This window comes from Setaria italica, chromosome VI (assembly GCF_000263155.2).
Source record: "Setaria italica strain Yugu1 chromosome VI, Setaria_italica_v2.0, whole genome shotgun sequence".
NCBI classification, from domain to species: Eukaryota; Viridiplantae; Streptophyta; class Magnoliopsida; order Poales; family Poaceae; genus Setaria; species Setaria italica.
The window spans coordinates 16,772,680-16,787,727 of NC_028455.1; the positions used below are offsets into that span (position 1 = coordinate 16,772,680).

The 15,048-nt window shown below is 43.5% G+C and overlaps 1 protein-coding gene across 1 annotated transcript; it reads left to right on the forward strand.

The window, feature by feature from the left end:
- The first annotated feature begins 14,276 nt into the window (after positions 1 to 14,276).
- On the forward strand, positions 14,277 to 14,705 carry LOC101762211 (H/ACA ribonucleoprotein complex non-core subunit NAF1). Its single transcript, XM_004973133.1, has one exon. The coding sequence runs from the start codon at positions 14,277 to 14,279 to the stop codon at positions 14,703 to 14,705; it is 429 nt and encodes a 142-aa protein (XP_004973190.1).
- The last annotated feature ends 343 nt before the right edge of the window (positions 14,706 to 15,048 follow it).

The following is a 15,048-nucleotide window of genomic DNA, read 5'->3' on the forward strand; positions in this document are numbered from 1 at the left end:
TGGACACGCACGAGTCATGGTCTTCCCCAAGTTACAATTCATCACCAACTCGGTCGTCACGTTCGTTTCGGATTCAACCAACACTCCTGCACGGTTTTGGCCATATCTCCCTCATACGACATCGAAACGAGGCGTTCTTTGATGCATTAGAACAGGGACGAAGCCACCGTTCTTTTGGTTTTAGTACATGCTCTAGAAGGATCGTGGATCATTCTATGTGACCACAACAATGTGCTACATCACCAGTTTTGGGCCAACTTGGCCTTGTATCGTGTCGGGCCTTAAGCCCAAGTTGTGGGCGCCCCCTTCCTGGTCGCCCCCAACCCTAGTTCACCCTTTTGATATAAACTCAGTAGCCGCCACCTTAGAAATTGGGGTTTTGTTTAGTTCTAGTTTTCCTCCGAGAAACTGAGATTCATTCGTTGTAACTATGGCAACAAGTCATTTTACAGTGATGCAGGGCCCCTGTTCTTGTTCTCCTCAACTGTGTCGAATAGTCCTTTCGAATTGAGAGTTTGAACCCTTCTTTACTTCATTCATATTTGCAATATCAGATTGCGTGTTTACACTTTCTTGCTTGTGTCGTTCAATTCACTTGCAGGGAAAGCCTTCTCGGCGAGGTCAATGAAGTTGTGCTTGGTTGATAACCAACGGAGCAGCAGTGTAGTGGTTGCAGGGATTCGAATCGTGTCTAATTAGAAGCTCGAATCATCAATGTCGTGTCTCCACCAATTACCTTTCGGAAGATCGGACCGGTGTTACATCACATCACATCAAGTTGCAATTCTGAGTTGCAATCATACCTTGTTACAACCAGAGTACCAACCATGTTTCAACCGAGTAGTAACTAGTTACAATCAGTTTTAACTGGTTGCAATTGGGTAGTAACTGGTTGCAATTATATTCAGTAGGAAGCATATCTGGGTGCAATTAGAGTAGCAACTGAGTATTAAATAATTGCAACCATGAGTAACAAGTGCTAAATAGGTTACAATCAAGTTGCAATTTTTGTGTGATATATATATATATACTTAAAAAAAACTTTATCAAACATATCCTTCATGGATTGCAATTACATGATTTTAGGTCAAATTTCTTGCAAAAATAGATTATCCTCCAAAATATAATGCACATGCAAAAATAAGGTTATTTTAGGTGCCAAGTGGTGGATTAGTATAAGAATATGTATGAAAACACCACTTAAATGGCACTAAAAGTGTGTCAATAACGAGCAGCAATAATCTTCCCATGCTTAAACCTTGCTCATCCTCGAGCAAGTCTAGGATACTTGCTTAATCAAGAAATTAGCATTGCCCTTCGATGTCATCCTTGTACTCAGTTATACATAACAAGACACATTGCTCTCTTAAGTATTTAGCATTTAAAGTTCAAGTTGTGATTCATCATGGAAGATAGACTAGCAATAAAGAACATGCTATAATAAAAATAAATACAATGCTCTTGAACTTAAGTGAACTTCAGACCTTTACTTTGTTCCATCATGAAGAGTTTTTCAAAAAGATGCAAATCCAACATAAGTGAAATTATCTTGCAAAAGTTCATGGAAACACTCATCTCATCAAGTCACTCAAGCCTATAATAGATTATTTTCAACCTATTCTACTTATATATAAAAGTGGAAGGCTTATGGGGAGCTTAGCGGGTAAAAACAATCTTAGCAAAACACTATATTTGAAATATTGTCAAACAAAGAGAGAGATCTATTAGGATTACTGAGACTTGTCAAAAAGGCCATGGAAAATAAATGTTGGAGAGAGAAAGGGATGAAACACATACATTTAGATAAGTGGACATGTGCAAGTGGCAAATGATTGATCCCGAGGCACAAATGAAGTCCTCATTACTGGATTGCACATGGATCAATCCTTAATCTTGAGAGCATTGGGAACTTTTAATGAGGCTCAAAGAACTGAGGAGCATTTTATTCTTTTTCTCCTTTATGTTTTTTCTTTTTCATTAATTTTTCTCTTCTTTCTTCTTTCTTTGTTTTTCCTCATTTTTCTTTCTTTTTCCTCATTTTTTTCATTTTGCTCCTCAAAACTTCTTGCAACACAGTACTTTACTTAGCAGTAGTCAGAGATAATGCGATGAATCCTCCCCCATGCTTAGATGATACTCATCCCCGAGCATGAAAAGGAAGAAAGATAAACTGTTGATGCAAATACAAAATTTTTTGATCTTCTGCAGAAAAATTATTTTATTCCTCTGGAGGGACTTTCGCGCCAAATTTCATAGGGAAAAGAAGGTGAAACACCTCACGCCGATCGGCCTGGCCCCTTCTAGCCTCTATTTTCTTCGCTTTTTATTCTCCGTACTGGTGAATGCCTCCAGGTCATGATTTTTCTTGAAAGTAACTGATTAATCTTCTGATTCTTTGTTGAAATATTTTTCCATACTCAATAATAGATTGTGGTCAAGGAGGTAGTCACAAAAATGATAGATTTGGATTTAGGTTGGATACCCAGCAAGGATCGTCAAATTTCCAGTGTAGAAATTCATAATACATGGATAGAAAGGCTAGCAAGAAAAATGTTTACACAAAGGAGATGGCCACATTCAAAGTCTCATACCACCAAAATCAATCTTAATCCAACTCATCAAAATATAAGTTTGCAATCTAAAGATTTCATCATGAAAGATCATGCATGTATATAGGCTATAGTAGGTAGAACTTGGCAAGAAATTCACAAATGTTGATAGCATATGAATTAATTTTAAATAAAAATAATTCAACTTATCAGATCATCAGAAAAATTGAATGAAAGAACAACATAGAGTTTGTGGGTCTAGAATTTAGTCATTTAACTTCCACAATTAAAAGAGCGGTATTTAATCAATTTAAGTTCATTAAATAGAGAGCAATTAGTCAAGTCATATACAACATTGTGTAGGTAAAACAAAGCGGCAACATTCATCATTTTTCTATAAGCAAGATTATACCAAAATTATTAACATCATGCTGAGCACAAGGTGATGGTGATCATGATTTAAAGAAAAAAACTAGGTTGTACTCCTAGTAGCCATGTTATTATCGAGAGATATACAAAGGTTGCATCAAGTCTATAGTTGAATGATTATATACACTAGAAAGAGATAGACAAAGAAAAGATTGAGCAAGAATTTACCATCCTTTCGATACTTGTGATGAAGTGCAGCACAGCCTCTGTTAGGATACGAGGTAGGCTACTGTGATGACCGACCCCAAATCTTTCGAGTTAATCTAATCCGAGTCCCTGATCCCCTATCTCAGCTTCCCCGAGTTTAAGTGTTCAACCTCCAGTTCTGGTCCCGACCCCTGAGAACCCGACCCCTCTCTGCCGGCTCCCAGCTCCGACCCCTGTAGACCCCCAACCCACCCCGTCGGTCCCTTCTGAGTTCCCCAAGGCAGTGCCCTTCTCAATCTTGAGCAGAGGACAAACCGAGGCTGACCGGTGGACCCGCAATCTTTTCCCCGATCTCCCGGTGCAGACGCACATGAGTGGCATGCCCGCTTCAGAGCTTCTCCGCCGTGTGGCTCAACTCCTCCGACCCCCACCGCTCTGCCCCATCGCTGGCCGCGACCGGATGGATTCCCGCGCCCTCTTCCCAAATCACAGCGGAAGCCCTCTGCAACCCTTTTTGCAGTGCCTCGCAGCTCGCGCCCATCATCACCTCGCCGGACCCCCGGCTGCAAGGCCCAATGCCTCACGGCTTTTCCGCCACCTCTCCACAGTCGCGCCGCCCCAGATGCGCTACGCGACGATTCCTCCTTCGCCAACCCCGACCCCGGCCGCGACAGCTCCTTTTCCGCCTTGCCAGAACTGCGCCCCGACAGACCGCTGCTTCGCGCTCGCCCGCGCAGCCGCAGCCCGCCTATCTTCTCACCTGTGCAACCTCGCTGCTAGCACCATTCCCCCTATCACACCCATCAAATCCGCCGCACGACGACGCCCGCCTCCGCCAAATCGCAACCACTTGCAAAACCGCGCCTGCGCCGCCCTGTCTCCAGTGCCCAATGGCTGAAGGTGTCATCCCCGAAGTCCTGTTCCACCGCCCCGCTGCTCAATCACCGCCATGGCAGCGCACTCCATCGCTTCTTCCCGGTCTTCATGCTGCTCCAGCTCTCTCTCCCCGCGCAGCTATAAAAGGGAACGCTCGAGCCCTACCGGAGTTCCCTTCGCCATCGCTGCCTTACCGCCTGGTTCCTCTATTTCATGCTCGAGCGCTGCCACCTAAGTTCCTGAGGAACTCTCCTCTCCACTCAACACCCGCCTTTCCCAATCCATCCAGCCGCTTGCTCCTCCGCGCTATGCTAAAGCTTGCTTGTTGTCCACAAGAAGCACCGCCGCCGCCGGAGCACCGCCAGACCTCGCCGCTGCCCAAGTCTAAGTGCTTCAGTCCTTCTGCCCAAGTCTGCTCCTTCCCAACCCCAAGCTTCACCTGTAAACCGAAGGTAAGCTGCCGACCCCTTTTCCGCCTCGCCCGACCCTGTCTGTCAGCCCGACCCCTTTTCCGCCTCGCCCAACCCTGTCTGTCCGCCCGACCCCTTCTCCACCTCGCCTGACCCTATCCGTTCGTTCGACCCCTTTCTCCGTCTCGCTCGACCCTGTCTGTTTCGCCGACCCTTTCTCCACCTCGCCCGAGGGCTCGGCTGTATCCTTTTCCTTGACCCGACGGTATATGTGTAAAGATCGGGGACTTCTATGCGTTAAGTCTGAGGACCCCCCCAGCACAGCTATTCCTCTAGCCTAAGGGTCAGATCATAAGTTTCTTCCCATCCGACCCTTTTACCTTGCTCTCCACCAACTCAAGTGAACTTTCCCACTTTTTCCGTAGCTTTGCTACAAGTTTCTGGGCTAAAACTTGCAAGTGTTGCTGTTAAAATAACCGTCTAAGTGCTAACTCCTGCTTTTGCATTCGTGTAGAGTTGCATCTCACTGACGGCGTCTACGAGCTGTACCCGGCGCCAGAAGACGGAGCTGTAGCCGAGCTACCGCTTCCAGAAGCCAAAGCCGCCCCAGCAGAAGACCCGTTCCCTTCCTTCTCGCTTGAAGGCAAGCCCCGGAGCATGAACCCCAGTTTCCCAAACTTGCGCATGCCTTCTTCATCATGTTTGTGCATTTACGTATAGGAGTTTTTTGCAACCGTAGATGCATGGCGTAGTTCCTTGATCTGAACATTAGTTGTTGGACCGAGTAGTTGCTATGCTTAAATAGGAAGCGGTAAAAGTCGAGTGATTTCCTATCACTCGCGAGTTATAGGAGTTGGTTGTTTCTCCTTCTGTTACAACTATAAGGACGATGGACGGGGCAGGGTTCTGGTTAACTTTTGGTGGTCGGCTGATCGCCCCGTCTATCTATGGAATCTATTCAGGCCCGACAGTGGTGGTGTTCGTGATCAAGTGTTTGAAAGTACTAACCTCATACTCAGTATGGGATGAGGAAGCCTAGTACCGGATTGAACCTAGACGTGAGCGGTCGCCCCATTGTCCTTGGAACGGAGTTCCCCTGCGGCCGCACGTGGTGGCAAGTGTGGTCACAGGACGGCAGAGGCCGGGTCTGTGGAACCTTGCACCAAAGGAAATGGGCCCGACACGGGTTAGGGAATTGATGGGGAAGACCGACACAGGAAGCGACCTCGGTGGTGCGCGGATGTCGTGAGGTTAGGTTCACCATGCATCGTTAAAGAACTCGAATCGATTCGTCTGCCTCTCACAGTTTGAGACTGCTTGATCGCTATGCTACACTGAGTAATAAAGGAATATGATGATGACATGGTCTTGATGATGCTTATATACCCTTTTGGTTGGATCTATGTTGCTTAGAGTCAGTTGCCAACTTAGACCGGTTAATGAACTTAGAATCTGAGCTAAAATTTTGAAAATAAGTATCTACTTAGTGCTTTTGGCAAACAAACCCCTTAGCCAAAGAGCCTCACATGTCTAGAAGTGGTGGAGTAGTTTACTCCCGGTCGGTTAAGTCTTGTTGAGCTTAGTAGCTCAGCCTTGTTGTGACTTTCTTTTTCAGGTGAAGCCGCAGCTCCTAAGTCTTCTCCTGTTGGCACTTGGCCGCCCCAACTCCCTCCGGGTTGGACGGTCGAGTGGGATCCCTCCTCGGACGGCGAGGAAAGGGATCACTGATGTCTTGGCTGGCCTCACCAAGGACATCCGACCCCGGCGCTAGCTTCTGCTGTTTTACCTTTCCGCTGCTTTGAACCTTGTAAAACTCTGATTTTCGTTTTGTTGTTGAACTAAATGGTCAAATTTGTTTAACTCAGTGGACTTGTTGTATTCTCTGGAACCGCTCACCTTCGTGTGAGTTTGCTAACTCGGTCTTGTTAAAGTGGTTAAATCGGATGAAATCCGACGGCACTTCGTGTTAACTTGGCTAAGGCATGAGTGTCACGTGTTAGGCGACTTAACCATATTTTAATCAAGCTAATCCGAGGTGGTTCCGCCACAGCTACACTAGCTCAAATTAAAATTTTCTACCGCGTAAACTAGGAAAACTGTCGTATAAGGATCACGGGATTACCACTCGACGCACTAGTGCGGAAGATGTAGATTCGCGTCGATGCAGCGAAGTCGATCAGCGTAGTCGTACGTAGTCGATCACGTCGACGTCCAGCAGCTCCTCAGCAGCTCGTCCACGTGCAGCAAGATCGTCCTCGTGCCGCGGCTCATCGTCGGCTCGTCGGTGGCTCGCCAAGTGCTGCAGGCGCAACACCTCCAAGGTATCCACACGTGCAGGGAGGAAGCGTCGCAAGCCGGACTGCTAGATCCGTGAAATGCAACAGGTGAGGGCGTGGGAGGCACGGCAGATGTGTTTCGCCAAAAGGTGTAAACCCTAAGGGGCCCCCACCCCTCTATTTATAGAGGTTCCTAACGGGCCTCTGGGTCCGAGGCCCATTAGTACTTCTAAACCTAATCCAACTCGGATCACATCCGAATTGGGTTTTCAGCCCCTTAAGTGTGTGACCCTATGGGTTCGGATACGTATAGACATGGCCCGAGTACTCCTACTCGGCCCAATAGTCGGTAGCGGCCTCTAGCAAGATGTGCCAACTACTATATGCACACGAAGATCATATCAGATGAACCATCACAACATTATATACATGCTATTCCCTTTGCCTCACGATATTTGGTCTAGCTTCAAGCCGACCGATCTTTCTCGATCCTGTGATTCGTAATCCCTTTGTAGGTCAACTCTTAACCATACGTAGCATGGCCATGCATTTTCGGATCCGATGACTCGAGGGGCCCAGAGATATCACTCTCAGTCAGAGAGGGGCAAATCCCATCTTGATTGACCATGTCTCACATCATGCTTCTTGACAAACCCGAAAGCTACCTTTATAACTACCCTGTTACGGCGTAGCATTTGATAGCCCCTAAGTAGGTCGATCCACATCTTGAATACATGCAACAATCTCAGGTCTAAGGACAAAGCGTATATGTTGTTTAAAGAGAGAACTACTTCTCGTGTTGGGTCAGTCCTAGCACATGTCTCCACATGTACCCACATTATTAGTTCAACATCTCCATGTCCATAACTTGTGAAACATAGTCATCAACTAATACATGTGCTAGTCTAATATTCATGTGTGTCCTCACATGAACTCCGACTAGGGATAACTTTAGAATAACCATACAAGTAAAGAGTTTCACACACAATTCACATAATTTCAAATCAATTCAAGTAGCCTTTAATGGATATTCAAGGAACACAATATAAATCATGGATACAAATGGAATATCATCATCTCTATGATTGCCTCTAGGGCATACCTCCAACAGCCTCCCCCATGCTTAAGCATTGTGCTTAGCATGGAAGAAGAAAAATGAGCATCTTCTGACAAATGTGATCCTTGTATTCTTCGTCTGCCAAGTCATCCCCCATGCTTAGCATTATGCTAGGCATGGAAGAAGAAGATGAAGCTTTTTGTGATTGTTGAAATCCTTGTTCTCAGCGTTTGAAGCTTGTCTTTATGCTTATTCACATTTGTCGCCTTTATTGTCCTTCAATTTCTTCTTTTTTCATGAAAGCGTTTCACCAAGCCTGCAAAATAATTCAAGTGCACAAACTACTCTCGAGGTGACTGTCGGGAGTAGAAGCAATCACCAACAAACCAACAACATCCCTAAGACTTTAACTTGTGGCATAGCTAATATAATAAAATAAAAACAAAAACCTAATGAGTGTACGTGAGTGCAAGTGTGAATGCAAATGATAGTTAGGATCATAAACAAAGACAATCTTTGCAGCAAGTTCTAAGCACCATGCTTAAAACTAGCTTACTGAAATTCTCCAAAGCCTTAAAAAAATTGCTAATCAAGGTCAAACACCATGCTTATCCCAGGATCATAACTCTTTCCAGCACAAGAAAAATAGAGCGCATTGCAAAGATTAAAAACCAACCAATGCAATATGGAAATGATATGGAAAGCTAGCAAGGTTTATTAAACTAAATGATGATGGTTTGCAACCAAGTCTAAACACCACATTTACACAAGATTACAAAGAGAAAATACCCTAGAAGCATTAACATAGATATGAAAGCATTCATCATAAAAGTTTTTAGGAGAAAGACACACATGAATGATGGAACAAATGCAAATGCACATGCAAAAGTGTTAGCAAACACAAAGGCTAGCAAAGTTGAAAATACTATCGATGTTGTTCCATAATTAGTTGAGTCAAAAAGAATTGATTAGAATGACAAGGCAAGGTTGGCCACTTCATAAGAAGTCAAGCAATGTCAACAAGAAAACCATTCATCGAAAAGCTTCAACAACCAAACTAACAAGGCTAAGGGTAGGTTTATAGGTATCCTATATTTTTGGCTTGAAACAAGAATTTTGAAGAGAAAAATCAAGCATAAAAATTCTAACTAAGGGGGTTTTGAAAAACAAAAAGAAAAGATAGGGCTTGTTTTTTTGGATGAAAAGCAAAAACCTATGGTTTTAGGATGGCTCTAAGTAAGGGTGTAGTCAGAACAGAGGTAAAAAAACTTAGGCCGATCTGAATGGTGCAGCAAGCTGATTAACACAAGTTAATCCAACCTTTGTTGGCTCTGGTTTTCGGTTGGGCTGATAAGAAGGTTTAGGTGGAAAAGATTTTGATAAAAATAATATAAAAATGCAATGCAACATGAGGTGGATATACAAAATGATATGACATGATATGGAGGTGGTCCAAATCAAAACAAAAGGTAGCCTAAGTTAACTAGTCACAAGTTTAGAATCAAAGGGGTGGTGCCATGCTTCATATTTCTTTCTAAAAGGACACAAAGAAAAAGACTATAAACACTAATAGCACACAAAAAAGGGTCTATAAGTTTTCCAAGATCAAGTAAGAAAGAGCTCCCTCAATATTATTTAAAGCATACAAGATGTGGTTGTAGAATTTGTTAGAGCAAGGACACAATGTTAATTGATGATTTTGATTAAAAAGCATAATATAGACCGTCATCTTAGTAAAGAAAATAAATAAAAAGACGAGTTGCCTCACGAAAGAGCTTTAGTTAAAGCCATATAGCTAGACTTCTCACCTCGATAATGTTCATATGAAGACATGATCTTTTGCGCAAGAATCCAAAGTATCCATGCAGCTTGATGTCATCTTTTGTAATCCTTCGTGGTTTGCTTCTAACACCTCTTTGTATTGGATGTAGCCTGCTTGTGTCTTCATATGCCAATGCACCAGAGGGTTTTATTTTATTCTAAGCTTCTAAATTTGATCATGTACACTTGATAAAAGTATTGCCCAAGCTCCTCTTCATTGTTGTCATCCTCATCTCCTCCATCTTGTTCTCATCACCTTGTTGTTGCCTCATCTTCTTGGATTTTCCCCTATGCCCAGATTAGAACATATACCGAAATATAGCTCTATTGAAAAGTTTATGAAATTATTTTTCCAATGAGTGGTCATTCATCTAAAATGGAGTTTAAATGAGAGAGTTATGCCTATTATTTTTAGCATTGCGGGCTGTCCAGAACTGATTTCAAGATGCACGATGTTCAATGATTTGGCCATAACTACTTGTGGAATCTTTGATTGCCTTGATTCTTAATTATTTTGAATGTAGACTTCAATGGGCTTCTTAATATCTAAAAATATTCTATTGTTTTCTTGTAAGGCTTGCAAAATCTTGGTGACAACAGTAGCTTCTGGTGAATTCATCCGGAGATGATGATCTTGATATTGTGGTCTTTGGTGCATTATGTCACACATCATTTGGCTTCAAGGTCATCACCATTGCGGCACCAGTAAGTACATGCCGGCAATGATGCATCTTCTCCATAATTCTTGCTTTAGCCAAGGTGTTGGGATCAGAGAAGGTTCCTATGCTTTGTGTTGACGATCTGAGCAGTTTTCTTCCTTGATTGCATCACTTAATTAGAAGCTCTTGAGCATCCTATTGGAGAAGATTGGTAGTATCATGGTGCTTTTAATCTTGTTGCCTCCAATCTTGATGAACCTAATCGTCACCTTCTGTGTAGAGGGTCCTCCAATTGTTTTTCCTCTTTGCTTGACATGGTTGCTTCCAACACCTGTTACTTGAACAAACAAATCTCAAAAAAACATTAATCTTAAAAATTAATTGACATAGCAGCATACCTTGCTTATAAGCATTTGTATTGTCTTCATTGGTGTGCACTCGATAGCAGATGCTGGACCACTAAAAAATTTAGCACCTACTGCTAAAGAGTTAGGCTTGATGCTGTTATCACCTTATCGCAATGAATTAAGACTTGATGAAGTCCATGTTCGATCATCTGGCGTCTAGTATTTACCTACTTTCAAGAAAAATAGGGTATATGCAATAAAAAAAATTAGAGTAAGTTTGAAAAATTAGATAGATCGCCCCAAGGTTCGAGTTGCCGATTCACAGCAACTACGCCAAAAAAGCTTGTTGACGGCAGTTAGCACGCCAAGTTGTGAACTGCAAGTACACGGATCATTGTAGCTTTTTCCTTAGAGTATTTCATCCAAGATTTATCAATCCGTGGATCAGCAGTGAACTGACTAGGGTTCTCTATCTAGCTAAATGGATCTAATCCTATCATGAAGCATAAATTGCATATAAAGGTAAACCCAATCATGAGATTAGTATTATAGACATGGTAAATAGATCACATCCATATGTATGAGGTAACACAACCAAAGGTAGCATGAGCCTATTGTCTTCTTATTGAACTTCCAGCCAAAGTGGTAACCAATTTATGTAGCACCTTGATAAAGAGTCATCTATTAGAAAGGCGGCTCGCAAATGGCCTACTTTCTTGTGGTCACCACTTTGAGGTGCGTGTTAATGCCTCCGATTTCACAAAGCTTTACCTCAAACGACTCCCACAATACTCACCATCAATTATACTCAACATTAGGCAATCATTCGGCCTTATCCCTCCCACATGCTGTCACCACGCAAGGGTAATCACACCGACTTCCTACGCACTACTAAGATGTATCTGTAAGATATAGAGTAATCACCATGATTACATCTATTCCTACTAAGAACATATACTAGCTAAACATATGAGAGTAAGCATGCATCACAGTCGATCAAAGTAAGTACAGGATTATATTGATATCACCATCGTGTGTAGCCTTGATGATGACAAGGCTCGGCTCCAGAACTCCACCATGGCTTCGCCGTGCAGGGACAACCATGGCGGCTAGTGTCTAGCCTAAGCCATGTCCTAGATGACCTCGAAGACTTGCAGCAGCCCTCAGCTCCCTCTGGTGTGTGTCCCTCTATTTGTCGACTTCTAGTGAATGGATCTCGGGGCTTGGTGAATTTTTGGGATGTTTATAGTCTGAAGAATGCGTGGTAAAAATTGGAAGGTGAGGGGGCAAAGGAAACCCCTAGGCCAATCGGACTGGGAGGGTCCAAGCCGATCGTCCTGGACCTTCCTTTTACCCTCTCACATCCTGCTTCGTCCTGAAGTCTTCTTAGATGCTCAAGAGTCTTATTTTCACTTGCATGTGGGCCTGGCATGTCAGTAGCTTTGAGGCTTTATCTAAAAATATACTTTTAGGTCTAATTTTCTGCAAAAATAGAATATCCTCCAAAATACAATGCATATGCGAAAACGAGGTTATTTCAGGTGCCAAGTGGTGGGTTAGTATAAGAACACGTATGAAAACACCACTTAAATGGTACTAAAAGTATGTCAATAATGAGCGTCAATACTTGTTCAGTCATGTTAGTTATTACTTGTCGTAACCGCTCAATTTGTGAAACAAGCTTCTATAAAAATTATAAAAAAATATTAGTATGATGTAATGAGTAATAAAATCAGTATTAGAGTACAGAGGGCGTAAGTACCAAACTTTGGCGTAAGTGTAGTTGTGTAATGGGCACGGGTCCGTGACCGATGGGGAAGCACCAGCAGGCTATGCTGGGGTATTTGGGGGAAACGACGAGATATATTGTTCAACACTGCGATGTATTGACACTTTATCCTACAAAATTTTATCAAATACATATCATTCACTACTTCGACAAAAAAGAAATATACTTCATATAGTGGACTTCACGGAGTCAAGAATCCTAAAACAATGGTAGAACATCGGATCCCACCATCTCTTTGGAATGTTCCTGTTCATCTCAGATTTCTTGACTGAAATCACATTGTTCATGCGAATTCCATATCTATGGAGAGCCATCTCCGCTCCTCCAGTACAAGAGAATAGTGTAAGAACACATTCATGCACGTGCTGATATTGTTCTCTCGTATTGGACGAGTGGGGGTGGTACATCCATTACCGGTCCATCTGCATCATATTATGTGAAAAATGAACATAGGGCTTCGTATTAGATAAAAAACTTGATCAACATCAGGTAGGGAAAAATAGAGTAAATATGTTTATAAATAAATTATTTCTCCTCGTTATAAAATACTCTCCATGCTCCTCATTATAAAATACTCTCCATTCTAATAAATCAACAAGTACTCCATTTGTAACATAAAACTCATTCTGAAAAACGCTCCACTCTACTCATTCTAAAAATGCTCCTCATAATAAAAAAATCAATAAATACTCCATTTGTAACATAACACTTAATTTAAAAAACTCTCCATCCTCCTCATTCTAATAAATCAACATACTCCATTTGTAACATAAAACTTATTCTAAAAAAACGCTCCATTCTCCTCATTCTAAAATACTCTCCTCATTTTAATAAATCAACAGATACTCAATTTGTAACATAAAACTTATTCTACAAAACGCTTCGTTCTTCTCATTCTGAAATACTCTCCTCATTCTAAAAACTTAACAAATACTCCATTTGTAACATAAAACTCAATCTAAAAAACTCTCCATTCTCCTCATCCTAGCTAACATTCTCCATTCTAGCTACAAAACATAAAACATATATAGAATACTAAACATGAGAGGAAGGATCGAGTTGCTAACATTTTCCTCACCTAGGTCGAGTGATGAAGAAGTCTGAGCTCTCGGTCAAATGGTTGAACTCGAGCTTGGGGAGGAAGAAGCATGTCATGCATGTTAATACAGGTTGAAGATACCAGCCGATACCAACATGCATGAACACCATTTAGTACCGGCTCCACCCACCAACCGGTACTAAATGGCTTCCTGGGAAATTTAGCCATTAGCCACACGGTCCACGTGTCGCCATTTAGTACCGGCTATGACTCCAAACCGATACTACAAACTTCCGGTGGCACTGTGGGTGACGACGGTACTAAAGCGCAGATGAAAAGCGGTCCGGTACTAACGCGTTGAATTAGTACTCAGTTTTCCTGTAGTGCTTACAGCTTTTGAAATATGCGACGCTCTTAATCCTGCCCTGTCCGATGGAACTGTTAACCACTGCAGTAACTGTCCTTGTACAAGAGGGTGAGAAAGATGAAGACGGAAGGTTCCATCTTCTTGTGTATATTGCCACCATACCTGTCCAAGGTTGCTGATGTGTGTGAGAAGGGAGGGGAGATGCAAGTGTGCACGCCAGACGACGGCACGGCCAGAGCTAATCCCGCTGGAAGCAATAACTCGCGTCGTCTATCCCGAGCTTGACCATGAGATGGCAAGAGCGGTGATGGTGTCTTCATCTCCCTAGCGTGGCAAGCCTCCAACAGATGGCGCCCCATGTGTCAGCCTGCATGCACGCCTCGCCTTTACTCGGTGACGATCATATGCTCCAACGTCCCAGGACAACATCTCTCTCGAGTCTGTTGTGTCCCTAGCTACCTGTTCCTCACGCACTCTCACATAGAAGCTGGGGACAGCAGAACCATGGCGATGGCGCCCGTCTTACTCCACGCCTTGCTCTTGGCAAGCGCAGCCGCGGCAGCAGCCATGAACAACGCAACAGGTGACGGCAGCAGCAACACCACCAAGTCCCGGATCCTGTGCAACGGCGCCGAGTGCGAGCCGCCGGGGAAGACGCTGCCGATCTACGGCTACCCTCCACCGGCGCCGTCGCTGCCGTCCGCACCGCCGTCGCCGCCTTCGTCCTCTGGGTCACAGACGCCGTGCCCGCCCGTGGCCGTCGTCTGCTGCGGCGGCGCAGGGATGCCACAGCAACCAAACTACTATGGGCCTCCTACCGGCGGTTACGTGCCCTACTACAACGCCTCTGCTTCGTCTCCTGCGCTGCTTGCTCCTATTACTCTTGTTGGCTACTATGTGATGGTTGCTTGCATCTTCTTACTGTGGCTTGTGGTGTAGTTTCTGGCACGTGACGAATAGCGTTTATCTTGGGTTGATACATATGGAAGAAATTTAAGGGTATACTTGTGAACCACTATATAGACTTAGTAGCTAACGTGTTCAAGGGTAACTACCGTGTCGTGTGTGTGATGTGGATCGGAGATTCTATGGCGTCTCTCCATTCTCCTCCGATAACTGGTGACGAAGCATGCACACGTCCTTGTGATTGTGAAACGAGTTGCCAGTAGTAATCGAGTTTGAGGATTTAAATAATTTATAAATACTAAGGTTATAAAGAAACAAGGCTCGTTATTTACAAACATGCTGAATCTGACACTAGTTCTTATGCGAGCCCTTGCCT

What these genes read in the sequence shown, in the direction of transcription:
- LOC101762211 (XM_004973133.1), top strand. Translation starts at nt 14,277, where the DNA reads ATGGCGCCCGTCTTACTCCACGCCTTGCTCTTGGCAAGCGCAGCCGCG.